This window comes from Pangasianodon hypophthalmus, chromosome 30, assembly GCF_027358585.1.
Source record: "Pangasianodon hypophthalmus isolate fPanHyp1 chromosome 30, fPanHyp1.pri, whole genome shotgun sequence".
Lineage (NCBI taxonomy): Eukaryota > Metazoa > Chordata > Actinopteri > Siluriformes > Pangasiidae > Pangasianodon > Pangasianodon hypophthalmus.
The window spans coordinates 180,001-207,500 of record NC_069739.1 but is presented as its reverse complement, the minus strand read 5'-3'; the positions used below and the strand labels follow the sequence as shown (position 1 = coordinate 207,500).

The window sequence follows — 27,500 nt, the reverse complement described above, 5'->3', positions numbered from 1 at the left end:
ATTACTGACACACAAACACCACACACATCAGATTACTGACACACGAACACCACACACACGCATCAGATTACTGACACACAAACACCACACACATCAGATTACTGACACACGAACACCACACACACGCATCAGATTACTGACACACGAACACCACACACACACCAGATTACTGACACAGAAACACCACACACGCATCAGATTACTGACACACAAACACCACACACATCAGATTACTGACACACAAACACCACACACGCATCAGATTACTGACACATGAACACCACACACACGCATCAGATTACTGATACACAAACACCACACACACGCATCAGATTACTGACACACAAACACTATATATGCATCAGATTACTGACACACAAACACCATACACGCATCAGATTACTGACACACAAACACCACATACACGCATCAGATTACTGACACACAAACACCACACACACATCAGATTACTGACACACAAACACCACACACAGATCAAATTACTGACACACAAACACCACACACATCAGATTACTGTCACACAAACACCACATACATCAGATTACTGACACACAGACACCACACACACATCAGATTACTGATACACAAACACCACACACATCAGATTACTGACACACGAACACCACACACGCATCAGATTACTGACACACGAACACCACACACACATCAGATTACTGATACACGAACACCACACACACGCATCAGATTACTGACACACAAACACCACACACACATCAGATTACTGACACACAAACACCACACACAGATCAGATTACTGACACACAAACACCACACACATCAGATTACTGTCACACAAACACCACATACATCAGATTACTGACACACAGACACCACACACACATCAGATTACTGATACACAAACACCACACACATCAGATTACTGACACACGAACACCACACACGCATCAGATTACTGACACACGAACACCACACACACATCAGATTACTGACACACGAACACCACACACATCAGATTACTGACACACGAACACCACACATGCATCAGATTACTGACACACAAACACCACACACATCAGATTACTGTCACACAAACACCACACACATCAGATTACTGACACACAAACACTATACACACATCAGATTACTGACACACAAACACCACACACACATCAGATTACTGACACACAAACACTATACACACATCAGATTACTGACACACAAACACCACACACACATCAGATTACTGACACACAAACACCACACACACATCAGATTACTGACACACGAACACCACACACACGCATCAGATTACTGATACACAAACACCACACACATCAGATTACTGACACACGAACACCACACACACGCATCAGATTACTGACACACAAACACTATACACGCATCAGATTACTGACACACAAACACCATACACATCAGATTACTGACACACGAACACCACACACACGCATCAGATTACTGACACACAAACACTATACACGCATCAGATTACTGATACACAAACACCGCACACATCAGATTACTGACACACAAACACCACACACACGCATCAGATTACTGACACACGAACACCACACACACGCATCAGATTACTGACACACAAACACTATACACGCATCAGATTACTGATACACAAACACCACACACATCAGATTACTGTCACACAAACACCACACACACGCATCAGATTACTGACACACAAACACTATACACACGCATCAGATTACTGACACACAAACACCACACACATCAGATTACTGACACACAAACACCACACACACGCATCAGATTACTGACACACAAACACCACACACACATCAGATTACTGACACACAAACACCACACACATCAGATTACTGACACACAAACACCACACACACGCATCAGATTACTGACACACAAACACCACACACATCAGATTACTGACACATTATATTTCATAGTACATAGTATTTCAGTGTTCAGTGATGTAGTATTTCAGTGTTTAATGTATGTAGTATTTCAGTGTTTAATGTATGTAGTATTTCAGTGTTTAATGTATGTAGTATTTCAGTGTTTAATGTATGTAGTATTTCAGTGTTTAATGTATGTAGTATTTCAGTGTTTAATGTATGTAGTATTTCAGTGTTTAGTGATGCAGTATTTCAGTGTTCAGTGATGTAGTACTTCAGTGTTCAGTGATGCAGTATTGCAGTGTTCAGTGATGTAGTACTTCAGTGTTCAGTGATGCAGTATTGCAGTGTTTAATGTATGTAGTATTTCAGTGTTTAATGTATGTAGTACTTCAGTGTTTAATGATGTAGTATTTCAGTGTTCAGTGATGTAGTATTTCAGTGTTCAGTGATGTAGTATTTCAGTGTTTAATGTGTGTAGTACTTCAGTGTTTAATGTATGTAGTATTTCAGTGTTTAATGTGTGTAGTACTTCAGTGTTTAATGTGTGTAGTATTTCAGTGTTTAATGTGTGTAGTACTTCAGTGTTTAATGTGTGTAGTATTTCAGTGTTTAATGTGTGTAGTACTTCAGTGTTTAATGTGTGTAGTACTTCAGTGTTTAATGTGTGTAGTACTTCAGTGTTTAATGTGTGTAGTACTTCAGTGTTTAGTGATGTAGTATTTCAGTGTTTAATGTGTGTAGTACTTCAGTGTTTAATGTGTGTAGTACTTCAGTGTTTAGTGATGTAGTATTTCAGTGTTTAATGTGTGTAGTACTTCAGTGTTTAATGTGTGTAGTACTTCAGTGTTTAATGTATGTAGTACTTCAGTGTTTAATGTGTGTAGTACTTCAGTGTTTAATGTGTGTAGTATTTCAGTGTTTAATGTGTGTAGTATTTCAGTGTTTAATGTGTGTAGTACTTCAGTGTTTAATGTATGTAGTACTTCAGTGTTTAATGTGTGTAGTATTTCAGTGTTTAATGTGTGTAGTATTTCAGTGTTTAATGTGTGTAGTATTTCAGTGTTTAATGTGTGTAGTACTTCAGTGTTTAATGTGTGTAGTACTTCAGTGTTTAATGTATGTAGTACTTCAGTGTTTAGTGATGTAGTATTTCAGTGTTTAATGTATGTAGTACTTCAGTGTTCAGTGATGTAGTATTTCAGTGTTTAATGTATGTAGTACTTCAGTGTTCAGTGATGTAGTATTTCAGTGTTTAATGTGTGTAGTACTTCAGTGTTCAGTGATGTAGTATTTCAGTGTTTAATGTGTGTAGTACTTCAGTGTTTAATGTATGTAGTATTTCAGTGTTTAATGTGTGTAGTATTTCAGTGTTTAATGTATGTAGTATTTCAGTGTTTAATGTGTGTAGTACTTCAGTGTTTAATGTGTGTAGTATTTCAGTGTTTAATGTGTGTAGTATTTCAGTGTTTAATGTGTGTAGTACTTCAGTGTTTAATGTGTGTAGTACTTCAGTGTTTAATGTATGTAGTACTTCAGTGTTTAGTGATGTAGTATTTCAGTGTTTAATGTATGTAGTACTTCAGTGTTCAGTGATGTAGTATTTCAGTGTTTAATGTGTGTAGTACTTCAGTGTTTAATGTATGTAGTATTTCAGTGTTTAATGTGTGTAGTACTTCAGTGTTTAATGTATGTAGTATTTCAGTGTTTAATGTGTGTAGTACTTCAGTGTTTAATGTGTGTAGTATTTCAGTGTTTAATGTGTGTAGTACTTCAGTGTTTAATGTGTGTAGTATTTCAGTGTTTAATGTGTGTAGTACTTCAGTGTTTAATGTGTGTAGTATTTCAGTGTTTAATGTGTGTAGTATTTCAGTGTTTAATGTGTGTAGTACTTCAGTGTTCAGTGTTGTAGTATTTCAGTGTTTAATGTGTGTAGTACTTCAGTGTTTAATGTATGTAGTACTTCAGTGTTTAGTGATGTAGTATTTCAGTGTTTAATGTGTGTAGTATTTCAGTGTTTAATGTGTGTAGTACTTCAGTGTTTAATGTATGTAGTACTTCAGTGTTTAGTGATGTAGTACTTCAGTGTTTAATGTGTGTAGTATTTCAGTGTTTAATGTGTGTAGTACTTCAGTGTTTAATGTATGTAGTACTTCAGTGTTTAATGTGTGTAGTACTTCAGTGTTTAATGTATGTAGTACTTCAGTGTTTAGTGATGTAGTATTTCAGTGTTTAATGTATGTAGTACTTCAGTGTTCAGTGATGTAGTATTTCAGTGTTTAATGTGTGTAGTATTTCAGTGTTTAATGTATGTAGTACTTCAGTGTTCAGTGATGTAGTATTTCAGTGTTTAGTGATGTAGTATTTCAGTGTTTAATGTATGTAGTACTTCAGTGTTCAGTGATGTAGTATTTCAGTGTTTAATGTGTGTAGTACTTCAGTGTTCAGTGATGTAGTATTTCAGTGTTTAATGTGTGTAGTATTTCAGTGTTTAATGTATGTAGTATTTCAGTGTTTAATGTGTGTAGTACTTCAGTGTTTAATGTGTGTAGTACTTCAGTGTTTAATGTGTGTAGTACTTCAGTGTTTAATGTGTGTAGTACTTCAGTGTTTAATGTATGTAGTACTTCAGTGTTTAGTGATGTAGTATTTCAGTGTTTAATGTGTGTAGTACTTCAGTGTTTAATGTATGTAGTACTTCAGTGTTTAGTGATGTAGTATTTCAGTGTTTAGTGTATTTGAGTGTTGGTGGACTCACTGCTGCAGTTCGTGGGCGTGTCTCTGCAGCTCATGAGCATGCTCAGTAGCTCTCTGCACTAAATTGTGATCTGCCTTAGAGAGCTGATCAATTCTCTCCTGTATCGACACTGCAGCACCGTCAACCTCTGCATGGTACTCCGTCACATTCTACACACACACACACATACATAAATATAACTGTCACTACAACACCCAAAACGTAAATAATATTTACATCATGCAGAGAGTAGATAAATATAATAAACAACATTAAACTGAAGTTTTTACCTTAACCATAGTATTCAAATCTGCCACACCCACAGCTGCCTCAACTAAGATGTCATTGGCTGACATGACAGTCTGATTGACAGCATTATAATTCTCTATTAGACGATGTTTGTGAGCCTGAGACACACACACACACACACACAAAAATAGTTGTGTTAATCAGGCTGGATATCATGTAGGCTAAGTGAGTTTAGGTGGAGTGTACGTGTGTGTGTGTGTGTGTGTGTGTTACCTCTCTGCGCTGTAGGTGGTGCAGGTTGTGAGTGTGTGTGTTGTGTGTTTGCTGCAGTGTGTCATGTGCTTTGTGCAGGTGAATCTGGCCATGTGTGAGACTTGAGCTGAAGCGCTTCATCAACTCTCTGACTGCAGAAAGTCGTCCCTCCATCAGCAACACACTCTTCTCCATCTGACGCACATGCTGGAGAACTGCACACACACACACACACACACATATTTACATACACAGCCCTGTTTTCATGATCATAATGCAGGTTGTAATTCTTTCCCTCATACACACACACGCACACATACACACATACTCACGCTGGTGTGTGTGTGTGTTCTCCTGTGTAGCGAGTGAGTGTTTGGGTGACAGGTTCAGGGTTCTCATGTGACTCAGCATGTGTTCAGCTTCACTCTCCTTCTGCTTCTGCTGCTCAGGATCCACTTCCTGCTGCACGCTGTACACCTCCCAATCACTGATCATGTCTACACACACACACACACACACACACACACGTAATCACCAGGTTATGATATTACCTTCTAATTTAACATTTGGGTTGAGACTAAGTTTATATATAAATAAATATGTTATTATTTGTAAATGAGGCTGTTGTATATGTAAACAAGGCTGTTGTATATGTAAATAAGGCTGTTGTATATGTAAATGAGGCTGTTGTATATGTAAATGAGGCTTTTTTACATGCAAATGAGACCGTTGTATATGTAAATGAGGCCTGGTTTTATGTAAAATACACTTTATATGTAAATAACAAAAGTCTTATATAAAAAAATAATGTTAAATGTAAATAACACCAAAGAATTTGTTATTTAAATGAACTAGGTGATATGTAAATAATTTATGCAGTATGTAAATGAGATAGGTGATATGTAAATGAGCTAAGTGTACCTTCTATTAGCACGTTAAGGGAGGTCAGATTAGCCGCTAGCATCTCAGCTAATGTGAAGCTGTGCAGTGTGTCACTATCCACCTGCGTTCCTAATGATATCACATCCTCCTCCTGAACACACACACACACACACACACACACAAAAGCAATGAATCAACACTAATTTCAGTAAAATAAAATTAAATAAGACACACTTCTGAATATCACACACATAGATTATAATAATACTTAATAAATAAATAATAAATAATAACTCTGTGTGTGTGTGTGTGTGTTACTTGGTGTGTGAGCAGCTCCGTGTCAGTCTGAAGGTGTGCTGCTTCCTCCTCCAGCTCTCCTGTGTGTTTCCTCATCACTGCTGATTTATTCCTCCATCCTACAAACTGCACCTGTACAACACCGTTATAAACACACACATTACACATCACACTTTACACACATTATTCATTGCATGTACAGTTCATTTTAATGTAAACACTACTGTAAACACTACTACACTGCAGTAAACACTACTGTAAACACTACTACACTGCAGTAAACACTACTGTAAACACTATCACACTGCAGTAAACACTACTGTAAACACTATCACAAACATTACTGTAAACACTACTGTAAACACTATCACAAACATTACTGTAAACACTATTACACTGCAGTAAACACTACTGTAAACACTACTGTAAACACTATCACAAACATTACTGTAAACACTGCTGTAAACACTACTACACTGCCGTAAACACTACTGTAAACACTACTACACTGCCGTAAACACTACTGTAAACACTACTGTAAACACTACTACACTGCAGTAAACACTACTGTAAACACTACTGTAAACACTACTACACTGCAGTAAACATGACTGTAAACACTATCACAAACATTACTGTAAACACTACTGTAAACACTACTGTAAACACTACTACACTGCAGTAAACACTACTGTAAACACTACTGTAAACACTACTACACTGCAGTAAACACTACTGTAAACACTACTACACTGCAGTAAACACTACTGTAAACACTACTGTAAACACTACTACACTGCAGTAAACACTACTGTAAACACTACTACACTGCAGTAAACATGACTGTAAACACTATCACAAACATTACTGTAAACACTACTGTAAACATTACCACACTGCAGTAAACACTACTGTAAACACTATCACAAACATTAAATTAAACACTACTGTAAACACTATCACAAACATTACTGTAAACACTACTGTAAACACTATCACAAACATTAAATTAAACACTACTGTAAACACTATCACAAACATTACTGTAAACACTACTGTAAACACTATCACAAAGATTATTGTAAACGCTACCACAAACACTGCAGTAAACACTGCAGTAAACACTACTGTAAACACTACAACATTAACGTAAACACTACAGAAAAACTGAGTGTGTGTACGCACCCTGACCGTGTGTGTGTGTGTGTGTGTGTGTGTGTGTGTGTGTGTGTGTGTGTATACTCACCCTGAGTGTGTCTGTGTGTGTGTATACTCACCCTGAGTGTGTGTGTGTGTGTATACGCACCCTGAGTGTGTGTGTGTGTGTGTGTATACTCACCCTGAGTGTGTCTGTGTGTGTGTATGCGCACCCTGAGTGTGTGTGTGTGTGTGTATACGCACCCTGAGTGTGTGTGTGTGTACTCACCCTGAGTGTGTGCGCAGTGTAGTTGTAGTATTTGAGGCGATCGTACGCTGCAGCTCCAGTAGAGATGTTCAGGACGCTGTTCCTCAACTGATCCACTGTTTTATTGGACTGACGCACATCACCAATCAGGTGCCAGATACACTCATCACAGTCTGTTACACACACATCACATACACACACACATACACACACACATATCATATATCACACACGCACACATATATCACATATACACACACATACACGCACACATACACACACACATATATCACACACACACACACATATATCACATATACACACACATACACGCACACATACACACACATATCACATGTACACACACACATATATCACACACACACACACATATCACATGTACACACACACATCACATATACACACATATATCACACACACATATATCACATATATACACACACATACACGCACACATACACACACATCACATACACACACACACACATATCACATATACACACACACATATATCACACACACACACACACATATCACATATACACACACACATATCACATGTACACACACATATCACATGCACACACACACAAAGATAAGAGTGAGATCAGCATGGGACAGAGAGAAAGAAAATCTTATAAGAAATAAATATTTATTAATTAATAACTATTCAGTATGTTTTGATATTTTTTTTCAATAATAATGAAATACTATAATGTCACTATTGAGGTACACAGGTGTGTGTGTGTGTGTGTGTGTGAGTGTGTGTGTGTGTCTGAGTGTGTGTGTTTGTGATTGTGTGAGTGTGTGTGTGTGTGTGTGTGAGTGTGTTGACTCACCAATGCTGCACTCGCTGACCTGAGACATCTCGGGTAGACACTCTCCAGTGTGGACGTCACAGTTCCCCTCGGGACAGTCGCACTCTGACCACAAATCATTACACAAAAATCATTACAAAAAAATTATTACACAAACACTTTACACATTATATACACATTTGCTTAAGAATGTATAGCTGTGTAGAGTGTGTATAGATGTGTGATGTTGTATAGCTTTCTGAGTAAAGGTGCGTAATGTTTCACAGAGTTGTGAGTAGTGTTTTTATAGAACTATGTGTAGAGTTGTGTAGAACTGTGTGTAGAGTTGTGTAGACCTGTGTGTATAGTTGTGAGTTTTGTTTTGTATAGAACTGTGTGTAAAATTGTGTAGAACTGTGTGTAGAGTTGTGAGTAGTGTTTTGTAGAAGTGTCTGTAGTTGTGTAGACTCACTCTTGCAGCCCGTGTGTGTGTGTAGAGTTGTGTGTAGAGATGTGTGTAGTTGTGTAGACTCACTCTTGCAGCCCGTGTGTGTGTGTGTGTGTAGAGATGTGCGTAGAGGTGTGTGTAGTTGTGTAGACTCACTCTTGCAGCCCGTGTGTGTGTGTAGAGATGTGTGTAGAGGTGTGTGTAGTTGTGTAGACTCACTCTTGCAGCCCGTGTGTGTGTGTAGAGATGTGTGTAGAGGTGTGTGTAGTTGTGTAGACTCACTCTTGCAGCCCGTGTGTGTGTGTGTGTAGAGATGTGTGTAGAGATGTGTGTAGAGGTGTGTGTAGTTGTGTAGACTCACTCTTGCAGCCCGTGTGTGTGTGTGTGTGTGTGTGTAGAGATGTGCGTAGAGGTGTGTGTAGTTGTGTAGACTCACTCTTGCAGTGTGTGTAGTGTAGAGATGTGTGTAGAGGTGTGTGTAGTTGTGTAGACTCACTCTTGCAGCCCGTGTGTGTGTGTGTGTAGAGGTGTGTGTAGTTGTGTAGACTCACTCTTGCAGCCCGTGTGTGTGTGTGTGTGTAGAGGTGTGTGTAGAGGTGTGTGTAGTTGTGTACACTCACTCTTGCAGCCCGTGTGTGTGTAGAGATGTGTGTAGAGGTGTGTGTAGTAGTGTAGACTCACTCTTGCAGCCCGTGTGTGTGTGTGTGTGTAGAGATGTGCGTAGAGGTGTGTGTAGTTGTGTAGACTCACTCTTGCAGCCCGTGTGTGTGTGTGTGTGTAGAGATGTGTGTAGAGGTGTGTGTAGTTGTGTAGACTCACTCTTGCAGCCCGTGTGTGTGTGTGTGTAGAGATGTGTGTAGAGGTGTGTGTAGTTGTGTAGACTCACTCTTGCAGCCCGTGTGTGTGTGTGTGTAGAGATGTGCGTAGAGGTGTGTGTAGTTGTGTAGACTCACTCTTGCAGCCCGTGTGTGTGTGTGTGTAGAGATGTGTGTAGAGGTGTGTGTAGTTGTGTAGACTCACTCTTGCAGCCCGTGTGTGTGTGTGTGTAGAGATGTGTGTAGAGGTGTGTGTAGTTGTGTAGACTCACTCTTGCAGCCCGTGTGTGTGTGTGTGTAGAGATGTGTGTAGAGGTGTGTGTAGTTGTGTAGACTCACTCTTGCAGCCCGTGTGTGTGTGTGTAGAGATGTGTGTAGAGGTGTGTGTAGTTGTGTAGACTCACTCTTGCAGCCCGTGTGTGTGTGTGTGTAGAGATGTGTGTAGAGGTGTGTGTAGTTGTGTAGACTCACTCTTGCAGCCCGTGTGTGTGTGTGTGTGTAGAGATGTGCGTAGAGGTGTGTGTAGTTGTGTAGACTCACTCTTGCAGCCCGTGTGTGTGTGTGTGTAGAGATGTGTGTAGAGGTGTGTGTAGTTGTGTAGACTCACTCTTGCAGCCCGTGTGTGTGTGTGTGTGTAGAGATGTGTGTAGAGGTGTGTGTAGTTGTGTAGACTCACTCTTGCAGCCCGTGTGTGTGTGTGGAGATGTGCGTAGAGGTGTGTGTAGTTGTGTAGACTCACTCTTGCAGCCCGTGTGTGTGTAGTCCCAGTAGCCGGGTAAGCAGCGATCGCAGTAGCGTCCTCCGGCCCCCGGGCGGCACTGACACGCCTGAGTGAGTGTGTTACAGGACGAATGCAGAGCTGCAGATGCACACACACACTTCCTACAGCCCATACAGCTACTGAACCCAGAGTGTCCATCCTACACACACACACAAACACACACAAACACACACACACACACACACACTGTGAGTAATCAGGAAATAGGTGTGTTAATGACCATCTGCAGTACTAATACAGTGTTAACTCATTAACCACAATGACACTTTGCTGGTTACCATGACAACCTTCTAATTCCTGTACCCAAGCAGGGACAGATGTGTGTGTATGTGTGTGTGTATGTGTGTTTGTGTGTGTGTGTGTGTGTGTGTGTAACTCACCTCACAACGATCACACAGGCGTCCTGTAACTCCAGGTTTACAGTGACACACTCCTGTCCTGTCATCACACGACGCCGTCCCACACTGATTACACTCACACTCTGACAGACAGAGAGAGAGAGAGACAGGAGAGAGAGAGACAGACAGGAGAGAGAGAGATAGAGAGAAAAAGAGTGAGAGTGAGACAGGAGAGAGAGACAGGAGAGAGAGAGACAGAGACAGAAGAGAGAGACAGGAGAGAGAGACAGGAGAGAGAGAGATAGAGACAGAAGAGAGAGACAGGAGAGTGAGACAGGAGAGAGAGAGACAGAGACAGAAGAGAGAGACAGGAGAGAGAGACAGGAGAGAGAGACAGGAGAGAGAGACAGGAGAGAGAGAGACAGAGACAGAAGAGAGAGACAGGAGAGAGAGACAGGAGAGAGAGAGATAGAGACAGAAGAGAGAGACAGGAGAGTGAGACAGGAGAGAGAGAGACAGAGACAGAAGAGAGAGACAGGAGAGAGAGACAGGAGAGAGAGACAGGAGAGAGAGAGACAGAGACAGAAGAGAGAGACAGGAGAGTGAGACAGGAGAGAGAGAGACAGAGACAGAAGAGAGAGACAGGAGAGAGAGACAGGAGAGAGAGAGATAGAGAGAGAGACAGACAGGAGAGAGAGTGAGACAGACAGACAGGAGAGAGAGAGATAGAGAGAGAAAGAGTGAGAGAGAGACAGGAGAGAGAGGGAGAGGGCATCATTTAGAAAGCCATGGTTTTTGTGTGTGTGTACATGCATGTGTGTGTACATGTGTGTCTGTGTGTACGTGTTTGTGTGTATGTGTGTGTGTATGTGTGTGTGTATGTGTGTACGTGTTTGTGTGTGTATGTGTGTGTAGGTGTGTGTGCTCTCACTGTGGCAGTCCTTGGTGCTGATGGCGTCGCCGTAGTAACCGGGTGCACACCTCTCACAGTTGTCTCCGGCTGTGTTGTGGTAACAGTGTAAGCACCGCCCCGTTACATTGTGACACTCGTTAAAGATCAGGTTCGGGTCCGAGTTTCCGTTACAGTCGCACTTCTTACATGAGTCACCTGCGCGAGTGGGGTTGCCATAGTAACCAGGAGCACACCTGGTGGAAGGAGGAGGAGTTAGAGCCAGAACTGCCAATCGTCAGACACGTAACCAATCACATGGCTTCTCTGCTGTGGTACCGACCTCTCACAGTAATGTCCAGCGTAACCGTCCTGACAAACACACCTCAGAGCCACGCCCCTCATATCGCAGTGTGTAGCAAAGCTGTACACACACACGCACACACACGCACACACACACACACACACACACACACACACAGAGAAACAAATGTACACACAGATCAATTTACCACACTATTTATATTTCTATTTATAAATCTAAACACACCAAAAGAGCTGTAAGGAATTGTGGGTAAAGGAGTGGAGGATTGTGGGTAAAGGAGTGGATGATTTGGGGTAAAGGAGTGGAGGATTGTGGGTAAATGGGTGGAGGATTGTGGGTAACTGTACTTGTTGGTCTCCGTGGCAACAGGGCATGCACATGGCCGACACTCGTGCTGTCCATCATGAGAAACCTGGAGAATGTAGCCATCTTCACACCTCTCACAGAAATCACCTGTACTGTGATCTTGACAGTCCTGACACACACACACACACACACACACACACACACACACACACATACACACACGCGCACACACACACACACACACACACACACACACACATGTCAAGCGAATTTCAGTGTGTGTGTTCTACACTAGCTGTAATTTCTCTTATGTTACTGTTATAATTCCTCACTACTGAACACCGCACTAATCAGTTCCTTTATTTAAGATAAACATTACAGAGAAAAATGATCAATTACAAACTTTAATTTAAATTCAACACACAAAATAACACAGTTTTAAAGAATTCATCGGAATATGTGTATTTTGCATAAGTTCATATTATTTATTCTATTTATTTTACTTTGTCGAATTTATTCTAATTTAATTTAAAACTAGTTTCCTGTAGAAAATAAAAATAAACAAAAATAAACAGGTACATAAATAAACTGTATATTATATGGGTTTATTTAGTTCAATAGTATTTTAATGGAATAAATAACAATATGAACTTCTTTATGTGAAATTTATTATGGTAAGTTTGATTAAGTGATAAGTTAAAATATTAATAACCTGCACTATTTAATAATAAACACAAAATATAACTACTGATACTTCAATTTTTTTGTTTGTTTAACAAAACTTAAAAATTAAAAAAATTATATTTCTAAATTTCCTGAGACTCACTCAGTGACAATTTTATAATTTTAAAGTGTAAAGTGTTGATATGACTGCAGGAATGGTGTAAAGATAAACAGGAAGTGATGTAAGGAAAGAGGAAGTGGCATACGATGCAGATTCCAGTGATGTCCTCACAGTCTTGGGTGTGGCCTTTACAGTTACACGGCAAACAGGTGTGCTGTTCACTCAGGAAGAACCCCCGCGCACACACCTGCAGGAGAGCATCATTACACACACACACACACACACACACACACACACACACACGTACACACACACACGTCTTTGCTTATAGAGTTTATTAATAAACACAGCAGAAAGCACAAACACAACCACACACACTACTTACAGAAGATCATGTGGGAGTAATCACTCACACACGTATACACACACACAAACACACACAAACACACACACACACACACACACACACACACACAAACAAACACACACACAAGTATTTCAGTGGAAACTGCTTATAACTGCAGTAGAGGAATTTAGGTTTTGTTTATACTTCACTTTATTGCACATTTTGCTCTTCAGAGGTAAACGGAGTGGTAGGGGTGCGTGTGTGTGTGTGTGTGTGTGTGTGTGTGTGGGTGTGTGTGAAAATGAAACTCCAGAATCCCTCCTGCTGTTTCTGTTGTTCTTAAAAACGCTTTGCATAGCTTTGTTCATCCTCATGTCATATTTTGTTGCTTTGTAGTTTGTTGTAGTTTTGTTATTTATAGTTCTGTTCCGACTGTGATGTGTTTAGTAGTTTTGTATTGTAGCTGCAGTTTATACACAACGGAACACTGCTACACAACAGGAGACTGATACACAACAGAGAACTGCTGCACAGCAGAAGACTGCTACACAACAGAAGACTGCTACACAACAGAAGACTGCTACACAACAGAGAACTGCTACACAACAGAAGACTGCTACACAGCAGAAGACTGCTACACAACAGAGAACTGCTACACAACAGGAGACTATGAAATGTGAAACCAAAAATAATACAACCAAAATATATATATATATATATAAATTTGTAGTTTCTGTAATCTGGTGATTATTTCATAGTTTGTAGTTGTTTATGTGGTTTGTGGTTTTGTTGTGTAGTTTGTTTTATAACTGTGTTGCGTGTTCTGTAGTTGTACACTTGTGTGTTTGTATTTTGTGTTATAATAGTTCATGACTTCATGATTTTGTACTCCATAAAGTCAACACACAATACGACTCTGTTCCTGCGGTCTGAGCCCGCTCTGTCTCACGTAATCAAACGAGCGTTTGTGCTGCTTACACACACACACACTCACACACACACACACACACACACACACACAGAGCTGTGATCCATTTTTTCCACACTGCGCTGGGTGTGTGAACAGTGCAGCAGCTGCGAGGTGAGAAATGAGGACGTCTCAGAGCGACTTTCTTCACTGATTTTCACACACACTTCATACTAGTGTTACTACTGACCTCTACAACCTCTCTCTCTCTCTCTCTCTCTCTCTCACACACACACATCCACTCCTAGGGACAATTTATCATAGCCAGTCCACCTACTGGCCTGTTTTTGGGGTGTGGGAGGAAACCGGAGAACCCGGAGGAACCCCACAGGGACACAGGAAGAACACTGACTCTTTTAACTGTATAATAAATTCTGTGGAACCCCAATAAACACACATTTTATTAACAAATTCCAAAGTCAAAGGACATGATGTGTGTAAATATGAAGTATATATACACACTACAAAGAAAAACAAAAGTGTCTGAATATTTATTTCCCCTCACTGTAGATATAATCACTTTATTATTGTGATTTCCATCACTGTAACTGAATAAACTTTGAGAACCACGAAGGTGAAGAAATATTGTATGTGTTTAACACGATGAATTTGTGATACAGATCTGGCAACCCAGGTCACGGAACATACATCAGAAACACACACATCACTTTTCTTACATCTGTGCTATACTCACAGCTGTGAATGTGTGTATCTGTGAGTGTGTGTAGCTGTGAATGTGTGTAGCTGTGAGTGTGTGTAGCTGTGAGTGTGTGTATCTGTGAGTGTGTGTAGCTGTGAGTGTAGCTGTGAGTGTATCTGTGAGTGTGTGTAGCTGTGAGTGAGTATAGCTGTGAGTGTAGCTGTGAGTGTAGCTGTGAGAGTGTAGCTGTGAGTGTAGCTGTGAGTGTAGCTGTGAGTGTGTGTAGCTGTGAGTGAATGTGTAGCTGTGAGTGTAGCTGTGAGAGTGTAGCTGTGAGTGTGTGTAGCTGTGAGTGAGTGTAGCTGTGAGTGTAGCTGTGAGTGAGTGTAGCTGTGAGTGAGTGTAGCTGTGAGTGTGTGTAGCTGTGAGAGTGTAGCTGTGAGTGTAGCTGTGAGTGAGTGTAGCTGTGAGTGAATGTGTAGCTGTGAGTGTAGCTGTGAGAGTGTAGCTGTGAGTGTGTGTAGCTGTGAGTGTAGCTGTGAGTGTGTGTATCTGTGAGTGTGTGTAGCTGTGAGTGTAGCTGTGAGTGTGTAGCTGTGAGTGTAGCTGTGAGTGTATCTGTGAATGTGTGTAGCTGTGAGAGTGTAGCTGTGAGTGTGTGTAGCTGTGAGTGTGTGTGGCTGTGAGAGTGTAGCTGTGAGTGTAGCTGTGAGTGTGTGCAGCTGTGAGTGAATGTGTGTAGCTGTGAGTGTAGCTGTGAGTGTGTGTAGCTGTGAGTGTAGCTGTGAGTGAGTATAGCTGTGAGTGTAGCTGTGAGTGTGTGTAGCTGTGAGTGTAGCTGTGAGTGTGTGTAGCTGTGAGTGTAGCTGTGAGTGTGTGTAGCTGTGAGTGTGTGTAGCTGTGAGTGAGTATAGCTGTCAGTGTATCTGTGAATGTGTGTAGCTGTGAGTGAGTGTAGCTGTGAGTGTAGCTGTGAGTGAGTGTAGCTGTGAGTGAATGTGTAGCTGTGAGTGTAGCTGTGAGTGTGTGTATCTGTGAGTGTGTATAGCTGTGAGTGTAGCTGTGAGTGTGTAGCTGTGAGTGTGTGTAGCTGTGAGTGTAGCTGTGAGTGTGTGTAGCTGTGAGTGTGTGTAGCTGTGAGTGAGTATAGCTGTCAGTGTATCTGTGAATGTGTGTAGCTGTGAGTGAGTGTAGCTGTGAGTGTAGCTGTGAGTGAGTGTAGCTGTGAGTGAATGTGTAGCTGTGAGTGTAGCTGTGAGTGAGTGTATCTGTGAGTGTGTGTAGCTGTGAGTGTAGCTGTGAGTGTGTGTATCTGTGAGTGTGTATAGCTGTGAGTGTAGCTGTGAGTGTGTAGCTGTGAGTGTAGCTGTGAGTGTGTGTAGCTGTGAGTGTAGCTGTGAGTGTGTAGCTGTGAGTGTAGCTGTGAGTGTATCTGTGAATGTGTGTAGCTGTGAGAGTGTAGCTGTGAGTGTGTGTAGCTGTGAGTGTGTGTGGCTGTGAGAGTGTAGCTGTGAGTGTAGCTGTGAGTGTGTGTAGCTGTGAGTGAATGTGTGTAGCTGTGAGTGTAGCTGTGAGTGTGTGTAGCTGTGAGTGTAGCTGTGAGTGTGTGTAGCTGTGAGTGTAGCTGTGAGTGTGTGTAGCTGTGAATGTGTGTAGCTGTGAGTGTAGCTGTGAGTGTGTGTAGCTGTGAATGTAGCTGTGAGTGTAGCTGTGAGTGAGTGTAGCTGTGAGTGTGTGTAGCTGTGAGTGTAGCTGTGAGTGTGTGTAGCTGTGAATGTGTGTAGCTGTGAGTGTGTGTAGCTGTGAGTGTAGCTGTGAGAGTGTAGCTGTGAGTGTGTGTAGCTGTGAGTGTGTGTAGCTGTGAGTGTAGCTGTGAGTGAGTGTAGCTGTGAGTGTGTGTAGCTGTGAGTGTGTAGCTGTGAGTGTAGCTGTGAGTGAAGGTGTAGCTGTGAGTGTAGCTGTGAGAGTGTAGCTGTGAGTGTGTGTAGCTGTGAGTGTGTGTAGCTGTGAGTGTAGCTGTGAGTGTGTGTAGCTGTGAGTGTAGCTGTGAGTGTGTGTAGCTGTGAGTGTGTGTAGCTGTGAGTGAGTATAGCTGTCAGTGTATCTGTGAATGTGTGTAGCTGTGAGTGAGTGTAGCTGTGAGTGTAGCTGTGAGTGAGTGTAGCTGTGAGTGAATGTGTAGCTGTGAGTGTAGCTGTGAGTGAGTGTATCTGTGAGTGTGTGTAGCTGTGAGTGTGTGTATCTGTGAGTGTGTATAGCTGTGAGTGTAGCTGTGAGTGTGTAGCTGTGAGTGTAGCTGTGAGTGTGTGTAGCTGTGAGTGTAGCTGTGAGTGTGTAGCTGTGAGTGTAGCTGTGAGTGTATCTGTGAATGTGTGTAGCTGTGAGAGTGTAGCTGTGAGTGTGTGTAGCTGTGAGTGTGTGTGGCTGTGAGAGTGTAGCTGTGAGTGTAGCTGTGAGTGTGTGTAGCTGTGAGTGAATGTGTGTAGCTGTGAGTGTAGCTGTGAGTGTGTGTAGCTGTGAGTGTAGCTGTGAGTGTGTGTAGCTGTGAGTGTAGCTGTGAGTGTGTGTAGCTGTGAATGTGTGTAGCTGTGAGTGTAGCTGTGAGTGTGTGTAGCTGTGAATGTAGCTGTGAGTGTAGCTGTGAGTGAGTGTAGCTGTGAGTGTGTGTAGCTGTGAGTGTAGCTGTGAGTGTGTGTAGCTGTGAATGTGTGTAGCTGTGAGTGTGTGTAGCTGTGAGTGTAGCTGTGAGAGTGTAGCTGTGAGTGTGTGTAGCTGTGAGTGTGTGTAGCTGTGAGTGTAGCTGTGAGTGAGTGTAGCTGTGAGTGTGTGTAGCTGTGAGTGTGTAGCTGTGAGTGTAGCTGTGAGTGAAGGTGTAGCTGTGAGTGTAGCTGTGAGAGTGTAGCTGTGAGTGTGTGTAGCTGTGAGTGTGTGTAGCTGTGAGTGTAGCTGTGAGTGTGTGTAGCTGTGAGTGTAGCTGTGAGTGTAGCTGTGAGTGAGTGTGTAGCTGTGATTGTGTGTAGCTGTGAGTGTAGCTGTGAGTGAAGGTGTAGCTGTGAGTGTAGCTGTGAGAGTGTAGCTGTGAGTGTGTGTAGCTGTGAGTGTGTGTAGCTGTGAGTGTAGCTGTGAGTGTGTGTAGCTGTGAGTGTAGCTGTGAGTGTGTGTAGCTGTGAGTGTGTGTAGCTGTGAGTGAGTATAGCTGTCAGTGTATCTGTGAATGTGTGTAGCTGTGAGTGAGTGTAGCTGTGAGTGTAGCTGTGAGTGAGTGTAGCTGTGAGTGAATGTGTAGCTGTGAGTGTAGCTGTGAGTGAGTGTATCTGTGAGTGTGTGTAGCTGTGAGTGTGTGTATCTGTGAGTGTGTATAGCTGTGAGTGTAGCTGTGAGTGTGTAGCTGTGAGTGTAGCTGTGAGTGTGTGTAGCTGTGAGTGTAGCTGTGAGTGTGTAGCTGTGAGTGTAGCTGTGAGTGTATCTGTGAATGTGTGTAGCTGTGAGAGTGTAGCTGTGAGTGTGTGTAGCTGTGAGTGTGTGTGGCTGTGAGAGTGTAGCTGTGAGTGTAGCTGTGAGTGTGTGTAGCTGTGAGTGAATGTGTGTAGCTGTGAGTGTAGCTGTGAGTGTGTGTAGCTGTGAGTGTAGCTGTGAGTGTGTGTAGCTGTGAGTGTAGCTGTGAGTGTGTGTAGCTGTGAATGTGTGTAGCTGTGAGTGTAGCTGTGAGTGTGTGTAGCTGTGAATGTAGCTGTGAGTGTAGCTGTGAGTGAGTGTAGCTGTGAGTGTGTGTAGCTGTGAGTGTAGCTGTGAGTGTGTGTAGCTGTGAATGTGTGTAGCTGTGAGTGTGTGTAGCTGTGAGTGTAGCTGTGAGAGTGTAGCTGTGAGTGTGTGTAGCTGTGAGTGTGTGTAGCTGTGAGTGTAGCTGTGAGTGAGTGTAGCTGTGAGTGTGTGTAGCTGTGAGTGTGTAGCTGTGAGTGTAGCTGTGAGTGAAGGTGTAGCTGTGAGTGTAGCTGTGAGAGTGTAGCTGTGAGTGTGTGTAGCTGTGAGTGTGTGTAGCTGTGAGTGTAGCTGTGAGTGTGTGTAGCTGTGAGTGTAGCTGTGAGTGTAGCTGTGAGTGAGTGTGTAGCTGTGATTGTGTGTAGCTGTGAGTGTGTGTAGCTGTGAGTGTAGCTGTGAGTGAATGTGTAGCTGTGAGTGAGTGTAGCTGTGAGTGAGTGTAGCTGTGAGTGTAGCTGTGAGTGAATGTGTAGCTGTGAGTGTGTGTAGCTGTGATTGTGTGTAGCTGTGATTGTGTGTAGCGGTGAGTGTGTGTAGCTGTGAGTGTGTGTAGCTGTGAGTGTAGCTGTGAGTGTGTGTAGCTGTGAGTGTAGCTGTGAGTGAATGTGTAGCTGTGAGTGAGTGTAGCTGTGAGTGAGTGTAGCTGTGAGTGTAGCTGTGAGTGAGTGTAGCTGTGAGTGTAGCTGTGAGTGAGTGTAGCTGTGAGTGAGTGTAGCTGTGAGTGTAGCTGTGAGTGTGTGTATCTGTGAGTGAGTGTAGCTGTGAGTGTAGCTGTGAGTGTAGCTGTGAGTGAGTGTAGCTGTGAGTGTGTGTAGCTGTGAGTGTAGCTGTGAGAGTGTAGCTGTGAGTGTGTGTAGCTGTGAGTGTGTGTAGCTGTGAGTGTAGCTGTGAGTGTGTGTAGCTGTGAGAGTGTAGCTGTGAGAGTGTAGCTGTGAGTGTGTGTATCTGTGAGTGAGTATAGCTGTGAGTGTAGCTGTGAGTGAATGTGTAGCTGTGAGTGTGTGTAGCTGTGAGTGAGTGTAGCTGTGAGTGTAGCTGTGAGTGAGTGTAGCTGTGAGTGTAGCTGTGAGTGAGTGTAGCTGTGAGTGAGTGTAGCTGTGAGTGTAGCTGTGAGTGTGTGTATCTGTGAGTGAGTGTAGCTGTGAGTGTAGCTGTGAGTGTAGCTGTGAGTGAGTGTAGCTGTGAGTGTGTGTAGCTGTGAGTGTAGCTGTGAGAGTGTAGCTGTGAGTGTGTGTAGCTGTGAGTGTGTGTAGCTGTGAGTGTAGCTGTGAGTGTGTGTAGCTGTGAGAGTGTAGCTGTGAGAGTGTAGCTGTGAGTGTGTGTATCTGTGAGTGAGTGTAGCTGTGAGTGTAGCTGTGAGTGTAGCTGTGAGTGAGTGTAGCTGTGAGTGAATGTGTAGCTGTGAGTGTAGCTGTGAGAGTGTAGCTGTGAGTGTGTGTAGCTGTGAGTGTGTGTAGCTGTGAGTGTAGCTGTGAGTGTGTGTAGCTGTGAGTGTAGCTGTGAGTGTAGCTGTGAGTGAGTGTAGCTGTGAGAGTGTAGCTGTGAGTGAATGTGTAGCTGTGAGTGTGTGTAGCTGTGAGAGTGTAGCTGTGAGAGTGTAGCTGTGAGTGTGTGTATCTGTGAGTGAGTGTAGCTGTGAGTGTAGCTGTGAGTGTAGCTGTGAGTGAATGTGTAGCTGTGAGTGTAGCTGTGAGAGTGTAGCTGTGAGTGTGTGTAGCTGTGAGTGTGTGTAGCTGTGAGTGAATGTGTAGCTGTGAGTGTAGCTGTGAGAGTGTAGCTGTGAGTGTGTGTAGCTGTGAGTGAGTGTAGCTGTGAGTGAAGCTGTGAGAGTGTAGCTGTGAATGTGTGTAGCTGTGAGTGTAGCTGTGAGTGAGTGTAGCTGTGAGTGTGTGTAGCTGTGAGTGTAGCTGTGAGTGTGTGTAGCTGTGAGTGAGTGTAGCTGTGAGTGTAGCTGTGAGTGAGTGTAGCTGTGAGTGAATGTGTAGCTGTGAGTGTAGCTGTGAGAGTGTAGCTGTGAGTGTGTGTAGCTGTGAGTGAGTGTAGCTGTGAGTGTAGCTGTGAGAGTGTAGCTGTGAGTGTGTGTAGCTGTGAGTGTAGCTGTGAGTGAGTGTAGCTGTGAGTGTGTGTAGCTGTGAGTGTAGCTGTGAGTGAGTGTAGCTGTGAGTGAGTGTAGCTGTGAGTGTAGCTGTGAGTGTGTGTATCTGTGAGTGAGTGTAGCTGTGAGTGTAGCTGTGAGTGTAGCTGTGAGTGAGTGTAGCTGTGAGTGTGTGTAGCTGTGAGTGTAGCTGTGAGAGTGTAGCTGTGAGTGTGTGTAGCTGTGAGTGTGTGTAGCTGTGAGTGTAGCTGTGAGTGTGTGTAGCTGTGAGAGTGTAGCTGTGAGAGTGTAGCTGTGAGTGTGTGTATCTGTGAGTGAGTATAGCTGTGAGTGTAGCTGTGAGTGAATGTGTAGCTGTGAGTGTGTGTAGCTGTGAGTGAGTGTAGCTGTGAGTGTAGCTGTGAGTGAGTGTAGCTGTGAGTGTAGCTGTGAGTGAGTGTAGCTGTGAGTGAGTGTAGCTGTGAGTGTAGCTGTGAGTGTGTGTATCTGTGAGTGAGTGTAGCTGTGAGTGTAGCTGTGAGTGTAGCTGTGAGTGAGTGTAGCTGTGAGTGTGTGTAGCTGTGAGTGTAGCTGTGAGAGTGTAGCTGTGAGTGTGTGTAGCTGTGAGTGTGTGTAGCTGTGAGTGTAGCTGTGAGTGTGTGTAGCTGTGAGAGTGTAGCTGTGAGAGTGTAGCTGTGAGTGTGTGTATCTGTGAGTGAGTGTAGCTGTGAGTGTAGCTGTGAGTGTAGCTGTGAGTGAGTGTAGCTGTGAGTGAATGTGTAGCTGTGAGTGTAGCTGTGAGAGTGTAGCTGTGAGTGTGTGTAGCTGTGAGTGTGTGTAGCTGTGAGTGTAGCTGTGAGTGTGTGTAGCTGTGAGTGTAGCTGTGAGTGTAGCTGTGAGTGAGTGTAGCTGTGAGAGTGTAGCTGTGAGTGAATGTGTAGCTGTGAGTGTGTGTAGCTGTGAGAGTGTAGCTGTGAGAGTGTAGCTGTGAGTGTGTGTATCTGTGAGTGAGTGTAGCTGTGAGTGTAGCTGTGAGTGTAGCTGTGAGTGAATGTGTAGCTGTGAGTGTAGCTGTGAGAGTGTAGCTGTGAGTGTGTGTAGCTGTGAGTGTGTGTAGCTGTGAGTGAATGTGTAGCTGTGAGTGTAGCTGTGAGAGTGTAGCTGTGAGTGTGTGTAGCTGTGAGTGAGTGTAGCTGTGAGTGAAGCTGTGAGAGTGTAGCTGTGAATGTGTGTAGCTGTGAGTGTAGCTGTGAGTGAGTGTAGCTGTGAGTGTGTGTAGCTGTGAGTGTAGCTGTGAGTGTGTGTAGCTGTGAGTGAGTGTAGCTGTGAGTGTAGCTGTGAGTGAGTGTAGCTGTGAGTGAATGTGTAGCTGTGAGTGTAGCTGTGAGAGTGTAGCTGTGAGTGTGTGTAGCTGTGAGTGAGTGTAGCTGTGAGTGTAGCTGTGAGAGTGTAGCTGTGAGTGTGTGTAGCTGTGAGTGTAGCTGTGAGTGAGTGTAGCTGTGAGTGTGTGTAGCTGTGAGTGAGTGTAGCTGTGAGTGTAGCTGTGAGAGTGTAGCTGTGAGTGTGTGTAGCTGTGAGTGTAGCTGTGAGTGTATCTGTGAATGTGTGTAGCTGTGAGTGAGTATAGCTGTGAGTGTAGCTGTGAGTGTGTGTAGCTGTGAGTGAGTGTAGCTGTGAGTGAATGTGTAGCTGTGAGTGTGTGTAGCTGTGAGTGTGTGTAGCTGTGAGTGAGTGTAGCTGTGAGTGAATGTGTAGCTGTGAGTGTGTGTAGCTGTGAGTGTGTGTAGCTGTGAGTGTAGCTGTGAGTGAGTGTAGCTGTGAGTGTGTGTAGCTGTGAGTGTAGCTGTGAGAGTGTAGCTGTGAGTGAGTGTAGCTGTGAGTGTAGCTGTGAGAGTGTAGCTGTGAGTGTAGCTGTGAGTGAGTATAGCTGTGAGTGTAGCTGTGAGTGTGTGTAGCTGTGAGTGTAGCTGTGAGTGAGTGTAGCTGTGAGTGTGTGTAGCTGTGAGTGTAGCTGTGAGAGTGTAGCTGTGAGTGTGTGTAGCTGTGAGTGTAGCTGTGAGTGTAGCTGTGAGAGTGTAGCTGTGAGTGTGTGTAGCTGTGAGTGTAGCTGTGAGTGAGTGTAGCTGTGAGTGAATGTGTAGCTGTGAGTGTAGCTGTGAGAGTGTAGCTGTGAGTGTGTGTAGCTGTGAGTGTAGCTGTGAGTGTGTGTATCTGTGAGTGTGTGTAGCTGTGAGTGTAGCTGTGAGTGTGTAGCTGTGAGTGTAGCTGTGAGTGTATCTGTGAATGTGTGTAGCTGTGAGAGTGTAGCTGTGAGTGTGTGTAGCTGTGAGTGTAGCTGTGAGTGAGTATAGCTGTGAGTGTAGCTGTGAGTGTGTGTAGCTGTGAGTGTAGCTGTGAGTGTGTGTAGCTGTGAGTGAGTGTAGCTGTGAGTGTAGCTGTGAGTGTGTAGCTGTGAGTGTAGCTGTGAGTGAGTGTAGCTGTGAGTGAATGTGTAGCTGTGAGTGTAGCTGTGAGTGTGTGTAGCTGTGAGTGTAGCTGTGAGTGAGTGTAGCTGTGAGTGAATGTGTAGCTGTGAGTGTAGCTGTGAGTGTGTGTAGCTGTGAGTGTGTAGCTGTGAGTGAGTGTAGCTGTGAGTGTGTGTAGCTGTGAGTGTAGCTGTGAGTGTGTAGCTGTGAGTGTAGCTGTGAGTGTGTGTAGCTGTGAGTGTGTGTAGCTGTGAGTGTAGCTGTGAGTGTGTAGCTGTGAGTGTAGCTGTGAGTGTATCTGTGAATGTGTGTAGCTGTGAGAGTGTAGCTGTGAGTGTGTGTAGCTGTGAGTGTGTGTGGCTGTGAGAGTGTAGCTGTGAGTGTGTGTAGCTGTGAGTGTAGCTGTGAGTGTGTGTATCTGTGAGTGTGTGTAGCTGTGAGTGTAGCTGTGAGTGTGTAGCTGTGAGTGTAGCTGTGAGTGTATCTGTGAATGTGTGTAGCTGTGAGAGTGTAGCTGTGAGTGTGTGTAGCTGTGAGTGTGTAGCTGTGAGAGTGTAGCTGTGAGTGAGTGTAGCTGTGAGTGTAGCTGTGAGTGAGTATAGCTGTGAGTGTAGCTGTGAGTGTGTGTAGCTGTGAGTGTAGCTGTGAGTGTAGCTGTGAGTGTAGCTGTGAGTGAGTATAGCTGTGAGTGTAGCTGTGAGTGTGTGTAGCTGTGAGTGTGTGTAGCTGTGAGTGTAGCTGTGAGTGTAGCTGTGAGTGAGTATAGCTGTGAGTGTAGCTGTGAGTGTGTGTAGCTGTGAGTGTAGCTGTGAGTGTAGCTGTGAGTGTAGCTGTGAGTGAGTATAGCTGTGAGTGTAGCTGTGAGTGTGTGTAGCTGTGAGTGTAGCTGTGAGTGTGTGTAGCTGTGAGTGTGTGTAGCTGTGAGTGTAGCTGTGAGTGTAGCTGTGAGTGTGTAGCTGTGAGTGAGTATAGCTGTGAGTGTAGCTGTGAGTGAGTGTAGCTGTGAGTGTAGCTGTGAGTGTAGCTGTGTGTGAGTGTAGCTGTGAGTGTAGCTGTGAGTGTAGCTGTGAGTGAGTGTAGCTGTGAGTGTAGCTGTGTGTGAGTGTAGCTGTGAGTGTAGCTGTGAGTGTAGCTGTGAGTGAGTGTAGCTGTGAGTGTGTGTAGCTGTGTGTGAGTGTAGCTGTGAGTGTAGCTGTGTGTGTAGCTGTGTGTGTAGCTGTGAGTGAGTGTAGCTGTGAGTGTAGCTGTGAGTGTAGCTGTGAGTGAGTGTAGCTGTGAGTGTAGCTGTGAGTGAGTGTAGCTGTGAGTGTAGCTGTGTGTGTAGCTGTGAGTGAATGTGTAGCTGTGAGTGTAGCTGTGAGTGTGTGTAGCTGTGAGTGTGTAGCTGTGAGTGAGTGTAGCTGTGAGTGTGTGTAGCTGTGAGTGTAGCTGTGAATGTGTGTAGCTGTGAGTGTGTGTAGCTGTGAGTGTGTGTGGCTGTGAGAGTGTAGCTGTGAGTGTAGCTGTGAGTGTGTGTAGCTGTGAGAGTGTAGCTGTGAGTGTGTGTAGCTGTGAGTGTGTGTGGCTGTGAGAGTGTAGCTGTGAGTGTAGCTGTGAGTGTGTGTAGCTGTGAGTGAATGTGTGTAGCTGTGAGTGTAGCTGTGAGTGTATCTGTGAATGTGTGTAGCTGTGAGAGTGTAGCTGTGAGTGTGTGTAGCTGTGAGTGTGTGTGGCTGTGAGAGTGTAGCTGTGAGTGTAGCTGTGAGTGTGTGTAGCTGTGAGTGAATGTGTGTAGCTGTGAGTGTAGCTGTGAGTGTGTGTAGCTGTGAGTGTAGCGGTGAGTGTGTGTAGCTGTGAGTGTGTAGCTGTGAGTGTAGCTGTGAGTGTGTGTAGCTGTGAGTGTAGCTGTGAGTGTGTGTAGCTGTGAGTGTAGCGGTGAGTGTGTGTAGCTGTGAGTGTGTAGCTGTGAGTGTAGCTGTGAGTGTGTGTAGCTGCGGTTTGTGTGATGAACTACAGCTTCACTAAATTAAATGATAAATGAATTAGTTTCAGACACAATAGCAGTGATTCTTTCACTTCTCTCTTTTCCTGTCTTCACTCCATTCCTTTCCTCACAAAGTCTGCTCCATCTGTGACTGATTCACAGTAATACAAGCAGCTGTCTGATACCACACACACACACTCACACACTCACACCACACACACACACACACACGCACACACACACACCACCACACACACACCACACATACACACACACACACACACACACACACACACCACCACACACACTCACACCACACACACACACACACACACACACACTCACACACACAAACACTCACACCACACACACACACACACACACACACACTCACACAAACACTCACACCACACACACACACACACACACACACACACACACACACAGCTGTTGTAGCTGGACGTCTCGTCTCAGGGGTCAGACAGGATTGAGCAGCTGAGTCTCAGACTCTTAGTGAAACACACACACACACACACACACACACAAGCTGTTCCTGGCAGGTTATTGTCATGACACTGCAGTAAAACAATCACCACGTTACTGAAATATGATTGGCTGACTGCACTTTCTGTCCACCAGCATTTTAAAACATTTACTTTACTCCTGACCACTGAACTGAATTATGGAACTGTCTCAGAGTGGATACACACACACACACACACACGCTACATTACTACACACACACACACACACACACGCACAGAAACAAAATGCTCCTTCAAACGACCTTCTGAATTTTCACTCAGTAGTCAGTGTAAAATTACTGCAAACAATAAAAATACTGCACTAGGGTAAGAACACTAAGGTACAAACACAGAGTAACAAACACACCTGTACCAAACTCAGAACATAATGAAGTACTGAAATACTGAAACGCTGAAATACTGAAACGCTGAAACGCTGAAATACTGAAACATGAAAAGCTGAAATACTGAAACATGAAAAGCTGAAATACTGAAACATGAAAAGCTGAAATACTGAAACGCTGAAATACTGAAACGCTGAAATACTGAAACGTTGAAACGCTGAAATACTGAAACGTTGAAAAGCTGAAATACTGAAACGTTGAAACGCTGAAATACTGAAACGCTGAAACACTGAAACGCTGAAATACTGAAATATTGAAACGCTGAAATACTGAAACGTTGAAAAGCTGAAATACTGAAACGTTGAAACACTGAAATACTGAAACGCTGAAACACTGAAACGCTGAAATACTGAAACATGAAAAGCTGAAATACTGAAACGCTGAAATACTGAAACGTTGAAACGCTGAAATACTGAAACGTTGAAAAGCTGAAATACTGAAACGTTGAAACGCTGAAATACTGAAACGCTGAAACGCTGAAATACTGAAACGCTGAAACGCTGAAACACTGAAACGTTGAAACGCTGAAATACTGAAACGTTGAAACGCTGAAATACTGAAACGCTGAAATACTGAAACATGAAAAGCTGAAATACTGAAACATGAAAAGCTGAAATACTGAAACGCTGAAACACTGAAACATGAAAAGCTGAAATACTGAAACATGAAAAGCTGAAATACTGAAACGCTGAAACGCTGAAATACTGAAACATGAAAAGCTGAAACACTGAAACATGAAACACTGAAATACTGAAACATGAAACGCTGAAATACTGAAACATGAAAAGCTGAAATACTGAAACATGAAAAGCTGAAATACTGAAACGCTGAAACGCTGAAATACTGAAACATGAAAAGCTGAAATACTGAAACGCTGAAACGCTGAAATACTGAAACATGAAAAGCTGAAACACTGAAACATGAAACACTGAAATACTGAAACATGAAACACTGAAATACTGAAACATGAAAAGCTGAAACACTGAAACATGAAATACTGAAATACTGAAACGTTGAAACGCTGAAACACTGAAACATGAAAAGCTGAAATGCTGAAATACTGAAACATGAAAAGCTGAAATGCTGAAATACTGAAACATGAAACGCTGAAACACTGAA

The 27,500-nt window shown here is 43.4% G+C and overlaps 1 protein-coding gene across 1 annotated transcript in view; it reads right to left on the bottom strand.

Moving 5' to 3' along the window:
- Positions 1-27,500, bottom strand: part of lama4 (laminin, alpha 4) — a 45,960-nt gene that overhangs the window by 15,744 nt on the left and 2,716 nt on the right. Inside the window, exons 2-15 of the mRNA XM_053231836.1 lie at positions 13,385-13,486; positions 12,497-12,624; positions 12,168-12,248; positions 11,867-12,081; positions 10,978-11,078; positions 10,556-10,736; positions 8,596-8,679; positions 7,757-7,908; positions 6,352-6,462; positions 6,073-6,184; positions 5,484-5,648; positions 5,173-5,366; positions 4,941-5,057; positions 4,672-4,820 (exon numbers count right to left, since the gene is read on the bottom strand). Of these exons, the coding sequence (XP_053087811.1) occupies positions 4,672-4,820; positions 4,941-5,057; positions 5,173-5,366; positions 5,484-5,648; positions 6,073-6,184; positions 6,352-6,462; positions 7,757-7,908; positions 8,596-8,679; positions 10,556-10,736; positions 10,978-11,078; positions 11,867-12,081; positions 12,168-12,248; positions 12,497-12,624; positions 13,385-13,486 (1,892 nt within the window). The remainder of the gene's footprint in view (positions 1-4,671; positions 4,821-4,940; positions 5,058-5,172; positions 5,367-5,483; positions 5,649-6,072; positions 6,185-6,351; positions 6,463-7,756; positions 7,909-8,595; positions 8,680-10,555; positions 10,737-10,977; positions 11,079-11,866; positions 12,082-12,167; positions 12,249-12,496; positions 12,625-13,384; positions 13,487-27,500) is intronic.